Source organism: Seriola dumerili, unplaced genomic scaffold (assembly GCF_002260705.1).
Source record: "Seriola dumerili isolate Sdu_G_001 unplaced genomic scaffold, Sdu_1.0 BDQW01000199.1, whole genome shotgun sequence".
Lineage (NCBI taxonomy): Eukaryota > Metazoa > Chordata > Actinopteri > Carangiformes > Carangidae > Seriola > Seriola dumerili.
Window position 1 is genome coordinate 1,286,705 of NW_019174454.1, and position 23,548 is coordinate 1,310,252.

Here is a 23,548-nt window from a genome sequence, read left to right on the forward strand (position 1 = left end):
GTGAGTGAGTGAGTGAGTGAGAGAGTGAGTGAGGGAGTGAGTGAGTGAGTGTGTGTGTGTGTGTGTGTGTGTGTGTGTGTGTGTGTGTGTGTGTGTGTGTGCCAGGGAGAATGAGTGAGACACGAGGTAAAATAACTCTATTAGAGAACCACAGGGACTAGGCTGGCGAGAGAGCAAGACAGAGCACATGAGAGTGAAGGAGAGCAAGAGTGAGCGAGACATTAGTACAAATGAATTAAACATCGGCCCAGAGATCTAAACTTCTGCTGAAAAAGTGGCAGACTAAACGGGTAGGAAGGGAGGGAGGGAGACTTCATAGCTTCATAACTTTCCTGTGGCTACTCAATGTTCAATATGAGCAGTGTGAGACCGCAGAGTCCATCAGTGACACAAATAAGTACTTCGGTCATGACGATCAAGCATGCACAGGCATGTGATTGGTAACTGCACTCATAACTCTATTGTTTCAGCTCCCTTCTGTGTGAAAGAAAATACTGTGAAAATGGCTGCCGCTCTGAGACCTCCGTGGAGAACAATTATTATATGCTCCTCTCAGGCAATATTTACTTCCATGACTGAGTCATGGTACTTAACTGTATGTCTGGAATGCCCTTTCCCCGGTCTGAAGGAGGTATTCTTGTAATGATCAATGCCATTAAGCAAAACCTGCAGAGCCGTATTTCTGACTCAGAGCAGCAGAGGTCAAATGTATGACGAAAAGTGCTCTCTGCTAACTGAGAACACTTCTCTGCTCTTCTGTCTGTCTGTCTGTCTGTCTGTCTGTCTGTTCTCTATGTTACTTTTTTCTGCCGTCTCCAACTAAAAAGAACATCTCTTTCTCTATAATGTATTCTCACTCTCAGCCTTTCTTATAAAGACTTCAGTCAACACCTTTCCTTGCCCCTGGTGCAGATGAATAAGCACTGGAGTCTGGAGAAAATTAAACATTAATGGTGTGTCTCTTTTACACATCATTCTCCATAACAATCTTCTCTTTTAGCTCCCCTCACTGCCTTCAACACCACTCTGCTTCCTCCAAACCAAACTACCCGGCTTTTTCAGTGAGAGAGGAAAATACTGAGAGCAGAAAAACATATTTTGTCGACAAGCACATTTACATAACCCTCCTAAATCGGAGCTGGCCTGTCATGTTTGCTGCTCATAACCTGCTGCTTATAATCCTTCCTGCATCCTCTTCTGATCCATAAAGTAGAGCAGCCAGCCACTTCAACAGCAGCCAGAACTGCCATCAGTAGCTCCTGCTAAGACAGGGCCGTAAAAAGAGGTGAGAAGAGGAGAGGAGAGAAGAGGAGAGGAGAGGAGAGAATAAAAGAGAGGAACAGGGTAATTGGATTGGGGGGGATCTTCTATTTGGCCGGGTCTGGTCTCTGTCATCACGCTCCAGGCCTGGCTTCTCTCAGTGCCTACAGCAGCTCTCAAACACATCAACACACACAGACAAACACAACACAACCGAATCGCTACCCGGGTAAGGAGGCAGACTGTCCTGTGCACCACTGAAGTCTGCAGAGTGTCTAGTGTGTGTGTGTGTGTGTGTGTTTTTTTCTTCTTATGTGAGTGAGTGTTTGCATACTCCTTTAACAACTCACTAAATGGTTAAACAGATTACAGAGCGCACTAAGTGGATTGTCACAGCTCTCTATCGCTCACTCGGGTGTCTCTCCTGCGATTAAAAGTGGCCAGATTTCTCTCTCTCTCTCTCTCTCTCTACACACACACACACACACACACACACAAAATATGCACACAGAACAGAGACAAAGGTCATTCTCAGGCACAGACAATATTTCCTACAGTAACTGACTGTCAAGACAACAAAAAAGCTTTCTGCTTCTTTTCAGCTGCTCTTCAGCATCTCTTGATTTATTAAAGACTCCCTCTGACAAAAATCAAGTTTTTAACCTTGTTAATGTCCATATGGTGTTTTTAATATAAAACAAGACATATCATGAGTGGAATAAGCACTGTGTCAGCCACTGCCAGTTACAACCTAACATTAAAGGACACAAATAAAATATGCTTACTACACTCACTGTATGACACATCTGCCAGTCACAGATTTTGGTCACAACAGACTCCTCATATGAGTTTGGGTCTGATTGAGGCTAAAACATGTAAGGCTGAATCTGTCCTCTGCCAACTATCTTCCCACTATACACACTGCTCTTTCACAGGTCAACCTACCGCAAGCAGCGGTGGCCTAGAATTTCTCATTGAGGACGTAAGCATATATATGCCTCCAGTTTTTTTTCCACTTTTTATATGGGAAAACCATGAAAACCAACAAAATATTAATCATAGCAGAGTATTTTTACGTAATTTATACATGTCTGAAGGGAAACTCAAATATGTCAGTGACACAAAATACTCCTATATAGAATTTTAAAGTTTTCTTATAACATCCTTGGCCAAACACAATTCAAATTCCTCTGTGAATTTCCCAGCATGTATGATCACCTTTTGTTATTTTCTACTTGATGATAGCAGTGGAATAAGGCCAATCCCTTTCAGGACTAACAGTCTTCACTGCCTGCAACTGCTGTTAAATCTCTAACAAACCTTGAATTATGAGCTGGATTATGTGTCAGATTCTGCTTGTGTTTCTCCACTTGCCGGGATTTCCTGTTCTCGAATGAGTCTTTCATCATTCAGGGTTTAATTAAGATACTGTCAATGACTGAGGGAAGTGTTGGCCTTTTTCTCCATTTAGTTCTTTATTATTTTTTTGCATGTCTTGTAACCAGAAAAACCCTACTTCATCTCCTTGAGATCCCAGACCTTCACACCTTGCCTGCTTTCCCAAGGTAAAGCTCAAACTATCATGTCCATAGACCATATCCATCTTCTGCACAGCGTGTGTGTGAGCACATTGGCATATGCTGACCCCCATACAGATACTTGTGTAAGTCCGTTGTTTGTGTCCAAGTCCATTTTGCAGCAAATCTTGCCCTTTAGAGCCACTAGAAATCACCCACACAGAGTGGCAGACTGGTCACTGCAAAAAATCCATTCACATTACTGGGAGTTGTTTCACTGAGTGCTGAAATAAACATGGATGCAAAATGTATGGTCTGCAGCTGAAGTTGCATAAGCATTCTTTAAGATTACAGCAATCCCATAATAATTCTACTGCGACTTTAAAATATAATTATATTCATATTAGAAAAACCCAGGGTGATGGAGCCAGGCCAGATGACAGACATTAACCCATTCTGTCCGACGGCAAAAGCAGGTTTCACCAAAGAGATCTTAACAGGATATTCATCTGTCTTGTGTGTGTGTGTGTGTGTGTATCCATCTTGTGAAGATAAAGTTTATATGTTTTCTATCAAATCTATGCTCATTATCTGCATGGAAAAAAAGCAGCTAATGACTACATACAGCCATGGGCCAAGAAACACTACAGCTGCACCACTCTGTGTGTGCATGTGTTTGTCCACTGGGATCTTGTGTGAGTGTGTGTATGAGTGTGTGCTGTCCACCCTTTGCATGTAGGCATCACTCCTATTTCACCCACCCTTCAACCAACCACCCAGCCCCCACCCAAACTATACAGACACACACACGCATGCACAACTACTCCTCTTCAGCTTCACCGATGTCTCGTCTTGCTCTTGGCCACTAGGCTACCCCCCTTGATGCACACACAAATAAAACACACACTTACAGCTCATTGATTTAAGTCAATGTGAGTGTATCCTAACCTTCCGAGGACGGTGTTTGAAGTCTCTCTTACCTCCCCAGACCCGCTCCCAGAGCCAGACACAGCCTAGAGTCCTGCAAGAGTGCAGACAAACACACACACATAGACACAGACACACACACAGACACACACACAGACACAGACACACACACACACACACACACACACCAGCAGCAGCCAGTGGTCCCATCCACACCACCCATACACACACTCCCAACAGGCTATGAGGATGCCGCAGGCAGGGGCTACATACGCGCAAGCACACACACAAACACACTTACTTTCTCTGTGTATTACCAACACTAATGAGCTGATAGATGTTCAACAGAGGCAAAGAAGCAGACAATCATTTCCTCAGAGTGAGGCAAGGAGGGAGAGAAAATCAACAGCAGTGAGTGTGAATGTGTGTGTGCTTGTGTCTAGGGTCTTGTTTTATTTTTTCTCTGCCTCACAGCGTCTAGGCTTCTAGAGGTTAAGGCTGAGCGATGGAGCACAGCTAGCCAAGCCGAGGCCTGCGGGTCCTGCCGGGACCCCTGTGGTGAGGCTGAGTTCTGTTTAGCTGGTCAGGGGAAAACATAGTAATGAGAGGAATTACTAAACAATCACATTCACAAAAAGGGATGGGAATGGGCAGGTTGGCGGGAATGACTCTTCACACAGAAATGTCAGGAAAGCATGCTTCATGAGTAGACTCCACCCTCATAAGATAAGCTGTTTTACAAGCGTGAACAATGGATGCTGTTGAAGTGCTGCCCCTCGCTAGCAGGAAAAAAAAAAAAACTCCTAAATGATTCTTTCATAGACAAAGACATCAAAAGAGGTAGGCAGTCATTTCATTTCTTTAACCCTAAGCTCATTATACCAACTTCAGTTTTACATGCACAGGGAAAAGAAAGCTCTCTGCTGCCATGAGGTCTCCACTCTGCTCTCTGTGCCGCCGCTGCCCAGCCTCGGCCCATTTCCCACTCAAATGACATGAAATTGAGTCAGATGGACCAACACTCCTCCCGTGACCTGGCACAGACAAGGAGTTCAGCCTAATTGGACAGACCTCTCTGATTGAGGATGTGGAGTACAGCAGCCAGCCCACGTTCTCCCACTACCTCAGTGATTGGTTACAAAGAGGTCGACACCACCCAAAGGAAAGGGTGAAGACTTCTGTTGAACGCAGACAAATTCTTTGACGAAGGAATCGGGTTTGAGGAGGGTGACGGACATGGAAGGGGAAGGGAAAAGAGTGAGAATATGCATACCTGTGCTGTATTTGTGCATTAACATTATGAGCGAACCAAAAAGAAAACTGAGCCCTGACTGTACCTTATCCTTACCCTAACTAAATTCCTTTAAGCCTGATGAAAGCCTGAACCACTGCAGCAATTAATGATGCCAAAACCTTTTAAAACACTGACTTGTAATTAAAGATATTTTAAAAACCTGTCACTTTCTGTGGAGAAAGAGCCATCTGTCAAATGTAGATTCTACGTTTCTGCTCATTAATTACAGGTGGGAATTGGGTCGGAACATCAGGTGAAGAGCGATGTTACATCCAAATTATACTTCTGTCAGTTGTGTGCCTGGGGGCAGATGAACACTTGATAACACAACACATTGTTTGTTCCTCCTGCTCTCTTCTAGGGAAACAGGAAAGTACACGAAAGATGGAAAGTATCGGGTCCACTTGTATGCAGGTTGAGAATCAAAGCTAAGTTATGTCCATGTGTATTCATTAATGTTAATCAGTTTCTGAGCGCCTATTTGCAATTTGTCCATGGTAAATCCCGGGGGGGTACATGGAAAGATTATATGAAAGAAAAATTATGATTTGGTTCCAAAGATCAACATATTTGTGTTTAGGAGGAAAATATTGATACTACAATTACAAACTGGTGTCTGGCTGATTTTTATTATATTTACTGACACAATAACCAATGAACTGCTTGCATGTCTCAGTTTCCCACCAACAAGGGTCAGCTGTAGCACCTTAACACAATGTGCTAAGAATGCATGAAAACTGGAAAGCAAGTACACAGAGAAGTCAAAATATATACTGAAAACTAAAGGATAAATGGATGAAGAGAAAAAAATCAGTTCCAAGATCATTACGTCTTGTGTGAAAAAATACTATAACCATATCCTGTTTTATACAATTAATAGTGTTAAATAAAGTTGAGGTTAGTATCAATTTAAACAAACACTCTTGGAGCATGAGGGGGGGTGTTGATGAAGGAGTACTTGAGCATGCTGGATTGGGCTGTGGGAGCACATCAGACAAAAAAAGGTTGAGAATCCACAAGTATATTTAACTCAGTGCTGAATATATAACAATACACAAAACACAGGGAAGCCTGCTTGTTGAGAAAATTGTCAATTGAAAAGAAAAACACAAAGAAACAAACAAACAGTTTTAGCTCTGGTTAAATACTTAAAGGAAGCTCTTAGGTTCTCTCTTTAAATACAAAGCCAGAGGATTACACAGAGCAAAGCTGACCTACTGACCCTGTACACTAGTCTGGGTAAACACACACTCACACTCACACTCACTCACACACACACACACACACACACGAAGAACCCCACAATCACCCACTTACCCTTTGCCACTGGTGAAAGGCAACAAGATCTCTTAACAACAGCTCGTCTTTTTCAATAAATTTTGCATGAAAACATGCCGCTGGAGCACCAAGTTGCCTGCTGTCATACTAGAGGAGTGTTAAATGTTTAATGACGACAACACCACACACGCGCGCACACACAGAGTCAGTGTCAGGGTGCTGCTCTGAGGGGCCCCTCTTTCATCCTGACAGACACTATAAAGCTTCTCAGCCTCTTCTCCACCCCGCCCCGCCATCAACATTGCGCTGCTTCCCTCCTCTCCCACCACCCAGCAAGAACCTGGATGTAAATGAGGTTGGAGTGTTACAGTGTGTGTATGTGTATGTGTGTGTGTTTGTATGAAAGCAGTGAGGATCAGGGGCTTCCGTAAAGACCCTACCCCCATCACCATTAAGAGAAGAAGAAGAAGAATGGAAGAGACGGAGGAAAAAGAAGTGGCTTGTCATAGACAGGATATACTGCAGAAAGCCTTGTTTTACATATTCCTGAAACATCTCGCTGCTTCTGCCTTTCTTCTACTAAAGCAGAACTTGTTAGGCACCTAAACTCCTGTGGCAGGATCTGGGGAGGAACATCCATGTCAGGCGGCTTTTGGACAGTGACAACATAATACCAAGGTCCATAGACAGACCAGCCTAATTTGAATGTTAATTGTTTCACTGGAAGTGTGGTGGTAGGGATAATTTGAATAAAAATAAAATGGAAAATTTTACTTATTATCATATTACCTTATTATAATCATGTCACAAGCTATATATAAGTTCAAAATGAAACGCCACAAATTGGAATGTGGTGTATTTTTATAGAATAATCACATTACTTTCATCCTTGCTACTGGAGAGCATTTTTGTGTGTATTCTTAGTGATTACCCAATACTGTTCCAGTAAATGTAAATTTCATGTTAAAATACAAAGCACCAAAACAAGTATACATTTCTGAACAATCCACCCGCTGTATTTCTTTCTCCAACTGATAAATTGTGAATTACAGAAGCAAGAAGCTTAGAACTGCTGTTTAATTGTGACTTCAAGTGCCTTTAATACCCAAACGTAAGAAAACCAAAGCAGGGATTGTCTCTATAGATATACATATATACTGTAGGTATACGCCATGGCAGGTCAGCACAACATGGTTTAGTCAAAATTATTCCAACACCATACCTCCACAGGTTTAAGTAATTTGGAAGGCCAGATAGAAGGATAGACAGTTTGCAATATAATAATGCTGCCACAGGTGGAAATGCATACACGCACACACACACAAATCAACAAACTTACTACGTATATGAGCACACACACCTGCACACAGACAAGCTAAAGCGGGGTCAGAGATAAAGGACGAGATTCCTATCAATGCTGAAGGATATTGAAGCCTTAATATGAAAATAGATATAGTCTGCTGGCCTTACATTTCACTGTTAGCTTTATTTGTTTTCCTGATACGGATCTAAGAAAGGCAATATGTAATAGCTTCAAATAAATGGAGCACTTTTCCTTTAAAAGCAAATCTCCATGTTCTGCTCACAAAGAGAAATCTTGAGCCCTAGGGTTTTTGGTGAGGATCAATAGTCTCCAAAAGGACTCAAAAACTAGTGTTGTATATATGGAAATTACATTAGAAGATGAGCCTTTTTGTTATCACAACAAAACTGTTCGATCTTTTCAGCAAACAAATGCACCAAAACTTTGAATTGTTATTTTAAAAACTATTTATATTTCCACATGGTGTAATTCTAAATAAACAAGAATCCATTTTTTGACTTATCTCCAGATTCATTGTCACAGATTCATTTTCTCAACAATTAGCATTCACTTCACTTAATGAGAAAAAGTTGTTCAAGTTCTGTGACAGTTTGACGGTGGGGCACAAGCAAAGGTTTTCATTTTTTTTTAAATGTTCTGAAGATATACTGCGTTTTTGTCTATTATGACCATTGCTACAGAGATGATTTTCATCATCTGATTGCAATGTTGCATCATGAATACATCTGAGGAATGAAGATCCTTTTCAGGCAGATCAAACGGTCATAAAATCATAAATTGCCATTTGGCTATTACTGCATATTTCTGTTCGGAGAAAACACTTTGAGGCATTTTTTTTTCGAAGCTTTCCATTTACCGCTGTCTCCCTGACAAGTTTATATGCGGTCAAAAGTTTATTTCAACATGATTCAAGTATTACTTTGTTTGAAAAACCAAAGATCATCTTAGTCGCTACCTGAATTAAGATTTGGATGTGTATACATTTTAAAAATTCACAACTTGACCTGTATAACATGCACGTTTAAATCTATGCACTTAATTATAAAGTTATGTGTTGAATAACTTGGGCCAACACAGCCTACACCGTGAGTTTAGATACAGTTTACCAGAGGGACCAAAGTCTCTTAAATAGATGTGTTGCAGAGCAGCTGGTCTGCATCACTCATGGGATACATAGCTTGATACACACATCTGTGCCATTCAATATGACAGACAACAACTGGGTACCAGTCATATTACAGTCGCCTCCTATCACATTAGAGCATGAATCGCTGAGGAGAGATTGAGGGTGCTATTGTGGTTGCGGCAAAGAGAGGCCTCTAAGGCAGTTAGGAGAACTCTACTGGAGTTCACTACTGCTAAAGGATGCACAACACCAAACCTATTCCTTGTGTGTATTACAGCCTTTAGAAGACACAAGCTTGCAAGTGAAGATGTCATTTGCCAACTTTTCTCACCTTAATAAGGAGTTCTCATTTATTGCTTTTTTCCCAGGCATGAGCACCAATGACACTGGAGATGCATATGATCTTGTTATGTTTCTAGACTTATTGTAGCTGGGTCCAGAGGGTGAAAAGCAGAGTTAAAGACATCAGACATCATCTGGCGACCAAAACATTCTCTAAAAATTGAACCTATGCAGCACTCCTACCTACCATCTATTCTTTTATCAACATGACGTCTCCTCTTGCAAGAGGGAATTATATCACATTACAAGTCCGGTGCAGCCCAATGGTTGATTGCAGGGGGAAACAGAGGAAGAAAGGGACTGATGGATTGATGGATGGAAGGATTCAGTGATGGATGGACAGACGGAGGAGCTGAGACTGAGCTCCATATTTAAGCCTGTATTATACTGACCAAAATATTCTGCTCTCCTGTGGAGGCAGCAGTTTAGATTGAGCTGGGCCGACCCAGCGCTTGTTTGTGTCTACCTGTGCGTGTACGCTTCCATGTACAGAGCAATTCATCACTTACCCCTTCTTGTCTGCCTTGTCTTTACTCTTGTCCTTCTCTCTGTCCTTGTCTCTGTCTCTTCCTCTGTCCCTCTCCTTCTCTTTCTCCTTCTCCCGGTCGCGGCCCTTGCGCCGGCTCCGGTCCCGCTCTCTGCTGTGGCTGCGGCTCCTTCGGCGACTGTGGCTGCGGCTCTTTTTGCGGCTGTGGCTTCCTCGCCGGCCGCGGCTGCCACTTCTACTGCGAGACCGTCGGTGGCGAGAGTGAGACCTGAAAGATATGACATGTAATACGACATTACAAGTACAGCTAATAAACCACTGAAGAAGTGGCAACACAAAAGAGCAGAGATAAATACCATCCACCTGGTCTAAGTCTCTTGTATCTACTTTCTCCTTTTCTGCCTTGTCTCCTACAGTTAAAGATTGCCGGTATTTCGCAGAATACCTTTTGGTCACGTCCTGAAAATGTGGCTGAGACTGTTGCATGCAGTTGTCAGTTAAGGCATGTGTGTGGCAACAGTGATAGGAAACAGAAATAGGAATAGCAGGAGCAATGGATTAAGTTCCCACTGAGTAAAACACAGCTTGGTGATGCATTCTAGTTCAGGTGATTCAGTTAATTGCTTTTTAAGAAAATCTATGGCTCTTCTATGATGGATTTCTCCCTGTATGGTTGTATTGTAAAATAGTCACAATACACAAGAACAAGCTAATGTGAAAAAGTGTTGCATAAAAGAGAAAACATTTATTCCTTTCTTTATTCTACCTTATACCCTTTTTGGCTGCCTAAATCTGCTGAAAATGTAAGTGTTCTTTGTTTTCAACATACTTAGTTTTTTGTTTATATGCAAATGACATAATATTACATATAATAAATACTTATAAACAAGATTTGGAAACAAGAGTTAATGGGTAGAACCGGAATCTAAACCATCTCTGAAACACGATGCGAGACCAGCTTCAATAAGAAGCTTTACATTAATACATAGAAACAGTGAACCTTCACATCTGTCACAAAACTCACAGGGATCAAATTTTCCTGGAGTAGATAAATTCATCCTTCATAGGATTGCAATAAGAATACTGTTATATACAACCACATACACCACGACACACACACACACACACACACACACACACACACACACACACACTGTAGAAATGGAGCCAATTAGAGGTGGGCTCTGAGGAAGGTCTGTCCTCAGTATTGATCCTGACACTGGCCCTCTGGTCTCAAAAAGATTTACAGTGTGAGATTTACTCTGTTAGTTATGACACACAAACATAAACATACACACACACACACAGTTACACACACATCATTTAAAAACCAGAAAATGGAGAATTGAAAGTGTAACTAACATCTTGATATGGTGCCATACAGGCAAAGAAACAAATACCAAAATATAATCACTTATTCATGTGACACTGCACATTCCTCTATTAATGCAGGGACGACGCTTTGACATATTCTGCTCAAGTGTGAGTGTATGTGTGAGCTTGCATGTTGTGTGTATATCCACGTGTGTGTGTATGCGTGTGTGTGAAGAACCATGATTTGAAACCCCAGTAGAAATCGGCAGCTAAGATGCCGTTATTTTCCATCATCTATCATTTTATTGATTTGTCTATAAAAACAGTCAAACCTGCTGTCCACGAGCTTTATTGCTTTCCCCCCTTTATTAGTTTGCAGTTTGGGACATCCAGAGCTGTCTCTCTCCCGACAGAAAACTAATCATTTTCTTCAGACGCCTGTCACCATCCTAACAGACAACACTCTGACAACTGTTGCAATCAATTAGGCTCGGGCGATCCTGATCTCTGGAGAGAGTCAGCTGTGCTATTTCAAGGTCTCTGCTAAAGAAAATCTCTCTTTGAAAAAAAAAAACAAAAAACACTATTTAAAGTTCAGTTTTTCAGGAACATTGAAGTATAGCCTGGAGTGATGGTAAACTTACTCAATACGCAAAAGTTGAACAAAGATCAATATCTTTAAAAGATCACCATATATTTAGCACATACTGTAATGCATATAAATCAATTTCAACTAATAAAGTTGAATTCCACGTTCACTTCATATATTTTTCCAATGAAGTGTTACAATTAGAGCTGCAACTATCCATTATTTGCATTATTGAATAATTGACCAACTATTATTATTACTTTTGGAGAAACCTCATTCAGCAAACAAAAACAATGCAAAGATCCTGAACTGACTCCCACAGAGGATGAAGAAAAAAGCTCATTTTTACATTTGAGAATGTTTTTTTGCTTAAAAATCACTTAAATGTTTATGACGTATCTAAAGAGCTGCAGATTTATTTTCTAATGATCGACTAATCGTTGCACCTCTAGTTTCAGTAATACTAATAGTATCCAAGCAGCTACAGCGGTTGCTCTTTAGTATCTTTTTCCCACAGTAAATCCTGTCTCATTGCATTCTGCAGAACAGACACTAAAGCAGCCACCCTGGAGTGATAATCAGAAATAATTATCATGAAACATCTGATTCAGAGGCAGAGGTGAAAGCAGTCATCAGTCACAGGACATTTGATTTAGCATGTTTAATACAGTGTTTACTGGAGCTACGATTAGCCTCGTCAGAGAATCGCAGCTAATGGAGAAGAGTGATAGAAAAACATTGGCATTTTTGGGGTTTGGAGTCTCCAGGCGAGATAATCCATCAATGGCCCAAACAGACCATGGAATGAGTGAATCTATGTGTTGACAATGCCTGCGTATGTTTGTAATCAACAGTATATGAGGGGAAATACAACAGAGTTGCAGAGTTCCAAGTCTAAGTCTTATATTTACAGCCAAGCAAATTGTGGCCAGAAGCAGCAGATGCAATAAACACAATCTCTCTCTCTCTCTCTCTCTCTCTGTTTCTCTGTCTCTGTCTCCCTCTCCCTTTCTCCCTCTGATGGCAAAGAAAACAGCCCACTTCTGGGGTGTGCAGCAAATTAAATTTACTGTAGTTAATAGAGTGAGCCTATGCTGCTAAATGTCAATTTCCTGACCAAGTCCTTCCCCTTGGAGAATGATTAGCTAATTTGAGGCTGGGGATAAATGGGCTAATGCAGGACACACACAGATAAACAGCCACAGTTGGACCCCATGCCAAGCCCTTCCCCTGCTTTACATTTTATTGGCCTTATTATCTCCAGGGAAAATGGGTCCCCCTATGGCCTAAACATATTTTCATTTCTAATAAAAGGCCCTTGCAGGTTGCTCCCACGTACAACCCCCCCCCCCCCCCCCCCCCCCCCCCCCCCCCCCCCCCCCCCCCCCCCCCCCCCCCCCCCCCCCCCCCCCCCCCCCCCCCCCCCCCCCCCCCCCCCCCCCCCCCCCCCCCCCCCCCCCCCCCCCCCCCCCCCCCCCCCCCCCCCCCCCCCCCCCCACACACACACACACACGCGCTCTGCCCCCTCACAGCCTCCTTCCTCCATTCCTCCCTCGTTTCGCTGTCCAATCCATTAAATCGGAGCCCTGCAATTGGCTGGCACCATTTTCCTGGTGAATTATCAATAGAGTAATTATGCTGCATGTTGGGAGCTGGGCTGAAGCTTATCGCCGCTGACCCCCCAGTGCGCGCCAGGATATGATCCCTCACCACAGCCCATTGGGGTAATTATGTGGTCGGGTGTGAAGCTGGATGGTGTTACCCTTATCAGTCTGTATTCTATTTCTGTTTTCATTGAAAATTGGACATTAATGGCCGCTACGCAATACCACTAGTGTCAGATACAGGTGAACGTCTCCAATGGAATCTGACCCCAGTTAAATCATTATTCATACTTCGCAGTGTCAGGACGGGGAACACATGAACACCCACACACACCCACACCCACACACCCACACACCCACACACCAGTCTGACACACACACACACACACAAACACACAAACACACAAACAGACCAATCATCCTCACTTTTTCTTTAACCCTATCTTGCCCCTATTTGAGCAGCAGAGACACACATTCATATTGTTTCTTCATTTCCCCAACCACCATCGTCTGTAGGAAGACAAAACAAAGTTCATCTTGTATTTATCCCAAGGCAGGAAACACCAACATAACTGCTGAGAACACAAGTGATGTTCTCAGTGATGCCCCGAGCAGCGTCCCTGTCCATTAGGCCAGTGTGGCGCAGCAATGATTAATGGCCGTGTAACCTTAACCCTATCGCATTTCAGTGGATGCTGGCGACAGTGACCCCTGTCTGACCAGTCGTTCTTACCGACAATACACTAAAAGCTAGAGAGGAATTATCATGGGACCTAGACATATAGTGGTATTATTATGTTCTAAAACGTCTATCTCCATTTCTAGCTAGATATTGTGTTTATGGTAAATAAAAATAACTGTTCATAATAATGTAAGCAGGATGTTAAACTGGAATTATTTAACTAAAAGTTTTGCATCTTACCATCTTTTTGACTATGTAACCGTGTCAATGTAGAGAGCTGATGTCCTGCTCCATTTCTTTCAGTTAGCTTCCCTGTCATCCACTGTGCCCCTACCTTCTACATCACAGTGTATTATAAATGACTATCTACTCATATAATTGCTATTAAAATCTGAGTATTTTATCATTTTAACAAAGATAACAAAAAATGATTTTGTTGCATCTATGCCATAGGTGCGCTATCCTTATCATTCATTAATATTTGTAAAGTGATGAGATAGTCAGATTCCACAAGCAAGTACAAAGGTAGACTCCCATTAAGCTTAAGATATGGTTAAAAAAAAAAAAAAAAGGTGTCTGCTTTTTAGAAAGATCGGAGAGAGAAATCCTTTATAGAAAATTCGGAAAAAAGGGCAACAAAAGCCAGTGAACAGGAGACTTTTCCAGAAGTGGTTCAAGATTCAAAAATTATTAATTGTGACTAGAATCAAAACATGCATTTAAACAATATTAATGGCGTAATGTTGAACAGACTGGACAGAGATGGTGAGGGGCTGAATGGTCTGCAAAAGAAATCATATTGGGATTTTCTTGGCAGATATTGAGATTGCGATGTGAGTCACGATTTCAGTGGGAAATTTTTGCATTTACTTTTCACCGAAAAAAATATAAAAATCATGATGTGATTTTTTTTTTTTCTGGGGACTGTACTGAATAAGCATGTTTTATTACATGTAAAGAATATGATTTGTAGGCTGGGGCACCACAATGCTTCATTTATAGTATGTTGTGACACATTTTACCTTTATAAAAAAAAAATTTGGCCTAAAAAATATGATGCAAAATTACAGCGGTTTTCTTCTCAACTTGTTCTAGATAAAGTGTCTTTGTCACCACTAAGGAGGCATTTTGAAACCGTAAAATTCGTTTCAAATCGTTGGTATTTATTCTTTGTATCTACAACACGACGCACACAAACACACACACACACACTACAAAAAAGCTTGCCGATCGACTTTTCCAAGCAACAGACAGATTGAAAAAGAAACAGGCCTATTGAAAGTAAGAAGATCCATATTTGAAGAACTTCATTAATGCGCTGTTCCCTGCCGAGTTATTTCCAGTGACAGAGCACACAGCAGCAGCTTCATGTTCAAGTTAAAAGTCACTTTTCTTTTTTCTGCCATTTCAATGTGTCTAAAAGCACCTTGAGTGAGCAATGTGCATTTCCTGCTGCCAAAAGACGTGGAAAACAGCTGTTCCTGCCTGACGCTGCCTGCTGAATGGAATGCAAATATGTTAACCATCCAGAATTTATTACTTTTGAGTGCTCTTCAAACGCAACGGCAGACACAAGTTTAATTTATGATATTCCTCTAATTATGAGAGCTGTTGAAATCATTTCCCAAGCTGCTTTCTCCTTCCAAGCAGCCACATTATCTGTTCCCTCGGTTCACAGTACACACACGCACACGCACAAACACACACAGACTCAGTCACACCCACACAGAAACATAAATATACATACACACTAAATAACACACGAGGAATCACTGCAAAGTAGCTGATTGTGAGCACAATTAACACAGCAAAGACAGAGCATGAAATATTCACAGAAATGTTTTTTCTTCGTCCCCCCTCTGCTTCATAAAAGCAATGTTTAGATATGTCATAATCTTCAGTTTGCTTTTAATTTAGCCGTCGTCAACACAAACGTCTGCAATGCCCTGCTATGCCGTGAAGCAGAAATGAGACCCCATGCAGGCCACCCACTCACTTACCCCCCTATACGCACCCAAACACACACACACACACACACACAGAGTTACAGCCACAGCCACGAGCCACAAGGTCAAGCCATTTAGCAGAGTTCAAAGGCCTTCAAAGACCCCTCAGATCTATATGAACCTACAACAGCCAGCCAACGATGAGGGAAAAGACAACTTTCTGCTGCACAATGTGTGTGCATGCGTGTATATGCGCATGGCGGTGTGTGTGTGTGCGCATCATTGTGCATGTGCTGATTACCCAGCGTCTTCATTGGCACATATGCCCAGTGTCACTCAGCCACCTCATCGCAATCCTAAACTTGGCCGTCTGGTGTGCACCCGCGACCTTTGACCTCTGTGCAGCCGCAGCTCGACATGACACCCATTAGCAGCTGGAGCTGGGGGGGGGGGGGGGGGGCCCTGGCTCAGCCACTCAGCCCCGACACAAGGTCAAGTGGAGGTCACATTGAGACTAGGTGCTAACTTGCCAACTCGCTCACAGCTACTCACACAATTGAAACCCACTTTTCCCCTCCTTCCATCCATCATGGCCCGGAACAATTAGTTAGACCGAGTTAGGAGAGAGTTGTTTTGGTTGTCATTGCCTCCACGTGTAAGTGAGTGGAGAGCCGGGAGGTAGAAAAAGTTGGAGGACAGAGGAAGAGTAGAAGAAAAAGCGGGAGTGAGGACAATAGTTGAAGGACAGCAGGAGGCTATGCAGGGAGAAGAAGCGATAACATAAAGGTTTTTAAGTCAAGAACAACCAGGGTAACAAAAAAAGGGGAGAGAATGAAAAAGAAAAGAAAAAAAAACGATTGGGAAGACAGAGCAGACAGCCGTGCTTCACATCAAGCTGGCTCCAATTAGCAGGTGTGCTCTCAGACGCTCGCTCTCCCTCTCTCTCTGGTCAGGGAAGATGTATTTTTCTGCCTTTTATACGCATGTATTTATGAAGTGGTAGGAGATCTGAGGGCCCTTAGCATAACAGCCTTTTATTGTTTAAATGTGGACTGCTCGGCCCTGTGTGCTTAAGTGATTTAGGAACCTCACAACTCCGGTATAAGAAAAATCATAAACGCTGAGACAAACCATGTGGGTGGACTGTAAAAGGCACCGAGGAACGGGCCGACAGAAAGCAGACACACATTCCACTACTAAAGGGAAACTACACTTAATTAAACACCCAAGACACAACTGGAATAGCGCCCTGTAAAAAACATAGCACTATTAGTTTCCCCTCTTCAGTGGAATAACATAAAGTTGTCTTATGACAGAGGAGAGACTTGTCTCATAAAGAAGTTTCTAAAAATCTTTTTTTTTTTTTTTTTTTTTATGAACCGCTGTCAAGAATGAACAAGGACGAGGAGAGAGAGACAGATGAACACAGAAAGAGAGATCAAGAAATGAACAGAAAGAGAAAACACTCCACCCTCTGGAAAAAAAAAAAGGCTCTCCCCTCCAATACATGTCACTTTTCGTAGTCTACATGTCCACGCACAGAATGAGAAGGAGCCTACACAGAAGGCAAATGTTATATTGTTTTTTTTTTTTTTTTAACTAATTGCAGGTAGTGGACAGGGTGATTTCTGTGTAGAGACACAGACCCGTGTGACTGGAGAGAATCACTTTTTTAGACAGTACAGAACTATACAGACAACACAGAGATCCACTCTCAGAGAAGTGGGACGATATTCCAAATTCCTTTCTAAAGCTCTGTAGTGAGTGAAATGGCGATGTAGGCATGGTCTTTTGTTTTAATTTGTAATTTTTTATTATTTTTTTTATCTTTCCTACATCTACGTCTGTCTTATATCTTGACATTTTTCTGTTCTATGTCATTTTCAATCTTTACTAAAATGCCTAAAGATAGTAACATTCAAATGAAAGAGTCAAAAGACTGATTTGCTGTATACTGTTGGAGGCTGGATCCAAATGATGCCACATGTTACAGTGATGGCATAAATGTCATTCATTACACATCTGCAGTAGCGCATGAGAGACAGAGAGCACACTCTGTTATCTCATTTTTACTGAGCATCAATATCCAACTGAGTTTACATAGAAATCTGGCAAACTTCCACTCCCAACAAAATTGTTGACTGCATTTAAAATAATTACATTTTTCCTGCTTTGATTTGAAGCCAAAATCACAACACCGAGTTCTCTGTTCAACCAGTCACAGAAGTGATCTGCTCTTTGTTCAGCCAATCATACGACAGTTGGCCACGTATCCTTTGGGCGATCCATCTCTCTCCACTTCCTCCTCATGTCCACGACTCTGCCAAAACCCAAATGGATAGACAGAGTGAAAAAGGAAGACAAATTTCAAATAGAAAACCTAATGCGCATGCTGAGAAAGTGTTTCATTACTTTCAAAAAGACTGTCAAGGTTTCAGTCAAGACGCACATGATCCTTGTTTCATTTCTCTGCCATTCTCCCTCGCTCTCATTTTTCTCTTCTTTTTCCACAAATAAATTACTAAACGTGTGAGTGAAACCACATGCTTGTGTGAGTGTGCGTCAGGGTGTGTGTTTGTGTGGCTCCTTTGCTTGTCCAAAGTGAACTGACAAGTGCAGGCAGTGGTTCCATTAGCTGGCAATTTGCTCTCAAGTTGTCCGGGGGGGTAGAGGAGGAATGACAGAGGGGTTTTTTTTTGGCAGGACAACGCACATGGCTCTGCTTAGGACGAGTTAAGTGAGGTGCTCACACACATAATCCTAGGCCATCATTCAAACACTCTCTAACACACACACACTCAAACATGGACATGGAGATCAATGCCTCAGATAATGTAATGAAAATGTAAATCTACTGAAGACATGCACATATTTGCTTTTACTAAAAAACATGATGATATATGTGTGCTAAAAAAAAAAAAAAAAAAAATCAACACTACTTCTGAATATTACGGTGACTATGGTAGGGACAAACTATATATGTCTACACACGAGTCCTCCACTGAGTCCCAGAGAATGATGGTATCCATATGGTTTGAGCTAGGGCATAACTAGAGTACAAGGTAAACGTGGCTGACTGAGGTTTGTCCATGCATGCTCTCTTAGCACGGGTCTCTATGGACTGGCTCAAAACCTGGCCACTGAATCACACACAGCACATACACATACTTCCCTCCCTCCCTCTGAATGTGTGTGTGTGTGTGTGTGTGTGTGTGTGTGTGTGTGTGTGTGTGTGTGTGTGTGTGTGTGTAGTATGTTTAAGAGTGAAAAGAAGAAATGTGGACAGACGGTGGCGTTTATCTGTGCATAAATTAAGAGCAGAAGCTGTTAATTAAAGGGGGAAAATAAGCACAGATAAAATAAAACTTTGCTAATCGGCTACTTGGCAAGGTGACCTCTGAGTGCACCTGGCGTTATTCTCGGACCTGCTGTCCTGCTGGGCCAGTGGCACAGGGGGACAATGTGCAGGTCCGGCTATAAGCAGCAGGCAACTGGTAGAGCCCCCTCCTCTTTACTCTCGCTCTCTCTCTATGTGTCACTGTCTCTCTATCTCTCTCTCTCTCTCTCCCCGTGCTTCTCCGCCCAGAGCGTTATTAGACCCAGGGCTCCGCTGCGGCTCCAAACAGCTCAATGACAACACACAGGGCCTGCCAATTAGAAATAATTAGACAGTCATTTCAGTGGCAAGTCTTTTTAAGTGCATATATAACGATGCAATGATGCTTATTAGCCGGCCTGAGCCGGCGAGGACCAGGGCCTCAAACGCTTTGGCGCTGGAGAAAATAATTATGCCAGTGATCACAAAGCGAGCTGCACATCTCTGTACTTCACCTCCACGCGTTTCAAAAATCCACTTCATTAGCTCCCGTAATTAATCCTCCATTAATTGCAGGAAAAGCCCAGTTTACCTCCCTTCGTTTCTAATTATCATCTTATAAATAGTTATGGTTATAATTAATGTGTTCATTAGGCAGGATATTTCTCTCAAAGCCTCGCTGGGAGCCAAAGGTCCGGCTCGGCTCTCTCTGAAGCCTAACCAGCCAGAAGGTGAGGCCATCCTGCCTGCATTTGCTTTTATTTTACTACATTCAACCTCCTAATTGGCATTTAAAACCCAATTTGGAAGAACTTCAAGAAGCTTAAATAGGAAAGAGAGACAGAGAGAAGGCAGGAAGGAAAGAGAGAGAGAGAGAGATACATTTGGTGTTCATTTTCCTATGCCAGAGCTAAAAGCGTTTCTGTCTCCCTCTTTCTCTTGGTCTGGCCAGACGGATGATGCTTTTCTCTGTCATAAAGTGAACACAATGAGGGCTGATTACATGACATTAGTCTTTGGCATTACAGAGGTTTTATTTGCAAAACAGTGCAAGTGTTTCTCTACCAAAGAAATAAAAGTGGGAGTGTCACATTTGTATTGGGTTTCAGTCATCAAACAGCCAAATTTTGTCTTTGGTAAACAGATATAAAGTAAGTCATCTGGTTTCTATGATACTTAAATTAATCACAAATGTTTGCGTTTATTCACACAGCTTTCAAAAAGGAAAATTAGTCAGCACTCCCAATGATCAGAGCTTTAAACTTCAAAACATTTATGATTTTTTTTTTTTTTTGGGTGAACTTTTGTTATATTCCAAAACCTATATAAACTTGATGTATTTATCCTCTAATAAGGATTTATAATTTTATTTACAGTTTTGAGAAAAACCTGAATCATGCATCTTGAAATTCACTGGAGCTCTGGATAAGAATTATGTTCATTGCATCTGAAATAAATTATCATTATACTATCTGTGACATTTATTTGTAATTATGACCTTTGTCCTGTAACCCTTTTTGATGAATGAGTATATTAAATGCTACTTCTACACAAATGTATCCAGTAAATTAGTTTAAATAGCAGTTAGACAAAAGATATTATGAAGAACAGAAAAAGAAAGAAAAGATTTAAAAAAAAAAAAAACTTTAAAGAAACTTTCTTCTAATTTGTCTATTTTACAAACATATCAGATACTAATAGTACCACAGTTTAAGGACCTTTTCACAGAAAACTGGATTTATCTTCCCACCTCCACATTCAAAAATGTGAACAAGAGAAAATAATAAAAATCAAATGACTTGTTAAGAAAAGCTGTTACTTGTTATCAGACACTGAAAATTCTTTGCATCTTTATCGTGATAAGGGGCTACAGTATATGCATTCAACAACCTGCTAGGTAGGTTAACCAGACAAATTATACAGCAGTGAGACCGACTTCGTACACCTTCAGTGAAAATCCTCTTTGTAATAGTGCTGTTATTGTAACTGGTATAGTAATAATGCTTTCCATATATTATCAAATTCAGCTTAATTACAAAATTTCAGAATTATGGTAAGTACAATATTACCTCACTTTACAACCATATTAATGAGGATGATATGTTTTATCTCATCTCAACCTCTTGAGTGTGAATGGTCTTTTCACATTCACTTTGTGATTTTAACACAAATCAGTGACTTGTCACCACTGACTGATGACTGATGCCCGAAAGATTCCTCCTTCACACAAAATTAAAAATACAAAAACTGCCTTTCAAGCCAGTGTTGTAACGTAACAGGCTTTATGTGTCATTACTCCCAGTTTGTTTAACAGATGGATAAAAAGAGAAAAGGGACAACTCTTTGATGTTAAACTAGTCTTTGTTTGGGACCATCGGACTTACTCCCTCATTTGATCGTCTATGTGAGAGGACTGGTGCGATGCCTTTTGTGAGGTGAATTCTGCGTGTGTGTATTGGGTGTGTGCTACCCAGGGGAGTGGACTAGTGTGTTGTGAGCCTGCAGGATGGAGGGGTGCAGTGTAGTGGGGTTGTGGGGGGAGGCCAGCTTGGCAGAAGTGAGGGGTGAGAGAGGAGGGGAGGGGGGGGTTCCTCTGGCGTTAGAGGGGAACACTGCTTGCGGCGAGGCGGGGATGAAAGAGGCTGTCTGTGTCAGTCACTTATTCCTCCCTTTGGTAAATAAAGGTTTCTGACAACAAAGCCGAGCAGCGCTTGACTGGCCTTTACAGCAGATAAATAAAAAAGACAACACAGAGAAAGAGAGTAAGACAGAGAGAGAGACAGAGTGAGAGAGAGAGAGGGGGGGGGGGGGAAAAGAGAGAAACAACAACAACAACAAACACGTTCAGATCTCGCGACTGGAAGCATGTTGATTTTTATGGAGTAGAGAAGACGCAGGCAAACTAAACCAGGTCATCTTTCAGTTTAAATCAACACTTAGCAAGTCCGGTAATAGGGGAAGAAGGAAGAAAGAGCTAGATGTCATCCTGTGGAAAGGGGGAGAAGAAAAGATGTGTAGAGACCATGGAATAACAGACAGATACATGAAAAGCAGCCAGGAGCCCGCTCTTAAATGCATAACTGTAATAATACTAAGTGAGATACTGCTACCTCAAGAAAAATGATTTAGGGGTTGTTCACATTCTTCTTCATCTTATTTCCTATCCATCAGCACAACAATTCATGCCTTATGGTTCCCTCATCATGGCAACATCTCACCACTCTGTTGAGAACACCAGATTCCACTTGTCATGTCCTCAAAACACACTCAGGGCTGTTTCCCTTATGAAGCCAGCGACACCCTAAACCACCTGCTACATCACACACACACATACTCTAAACTTTGTGAATTAATATATGTTTCCCACCCTGCCACCTGACAGGGGAATTGCTAATCCAGGTGCAGTGAAAAGCTGTGCGGCCACACTGCTCACCCACAATAAACTTTCTGATTTTCCTCACCCCACCTCTGTCTTGCACTCAACTACCCCACCTTCCTTCCCTCCCCTTCTAAAACCTTTCCTCTCCTCCCTATAGTTCCTCACCTCAGCCCTCCCCGTTCCCAAGCTGCCTGGATGACCTTGCGCGCGCTCCGTGTCAGTGCTAGGCAGGAAAAGCTATCTAGCAGATGTACGACACCTCATCTCATACGGGGGAAAATTGCTGTGTGAAATAAATACCAGGCCATTGCTCAATCCTCCACACACACAGACACACACACACACAGACACACACACACAGACACACACAGACACACACAGACACACAGACACAGACACACAGACACAGACACAGACACACACACACACACACACACACACACACACACACAGACAGACACGCCTGCAGTCCTTCTGTGATCTCCAGTCCAGAAAGCAGAGCTCATGTTGTGGAAGTATAACATCCAGATTACTCGGGTCTAGCAGCCAGAAAGACATGGCAGGGTGGCAAAGTGGTTAGAGGACTGTCTCACAGCCAGAAGACTCTAGGTCAACTACTGATGTACAAGGCATTGTACCTGCTTAAATATCCCTGACCAAGCACTGAATCTGGGTGCTCTGGGCCCTGATCTTTACTCAACCCTGACCTCTGACCTCTCTGAAGGAGTCAGGAGAATGTCCCTAAAGGGGATCACTAAAGTGTCTCATTATCATTATTATTACATCCTATGTTTCATGTCACCCTTAAAGGTATAGTTTGACATTTTGGGAAATACACTTAGTCCTTTCCTGATAATGACTACTAGAAAAGACTGATACCACTCTGATGTCTGTATAGTAAATATGAAGCTACCGCTGGCAGCCAAATAGCTTAATTTAGCATAAAGACTGGAAACAGAGAGGAAACGGCTAGCCTGGCACTGGCAGTTCACTAATTAAAACATTGTATCTCACATGTTAAATCTGTGAAAAAAAGCACATGTAAAAACAATAAGTTGCAGTGTTATGGGAAGGTATGTGGTAAACCATTTCCTGGCCAGCAAAAAAACTGCCCTAAAATGTAAATCTAATCCTTTAAAGCAGGAGCCCCGGCCACAAGTTCA

At 42.0% G+C, this 23,548-nt stretch overlaps 1 protein-coding gene across 1 annotated transcript in view; it reads right to left on the reverse strand.

Annotated features, from left to right (window-relative positions):
* rsrc1 (arginine and serine rich coiled-coil 1) overlaps nt 1-23,548 on the reverse strand; it is a 118,380-nt gene that overhangs the window by 86,408 nt on the left and 8,424 nt on the right. The window contains exon 4 of the mRNA XM_022753847.1: nt 9,578-9,823. Coding sequence (XP_022609568.1) covers nt 9,578-9,823 — 246 coding nt within the window. The remainder of the gene's footprint in view (nt 1-9,577; nt 9,824-23,548) is intronic.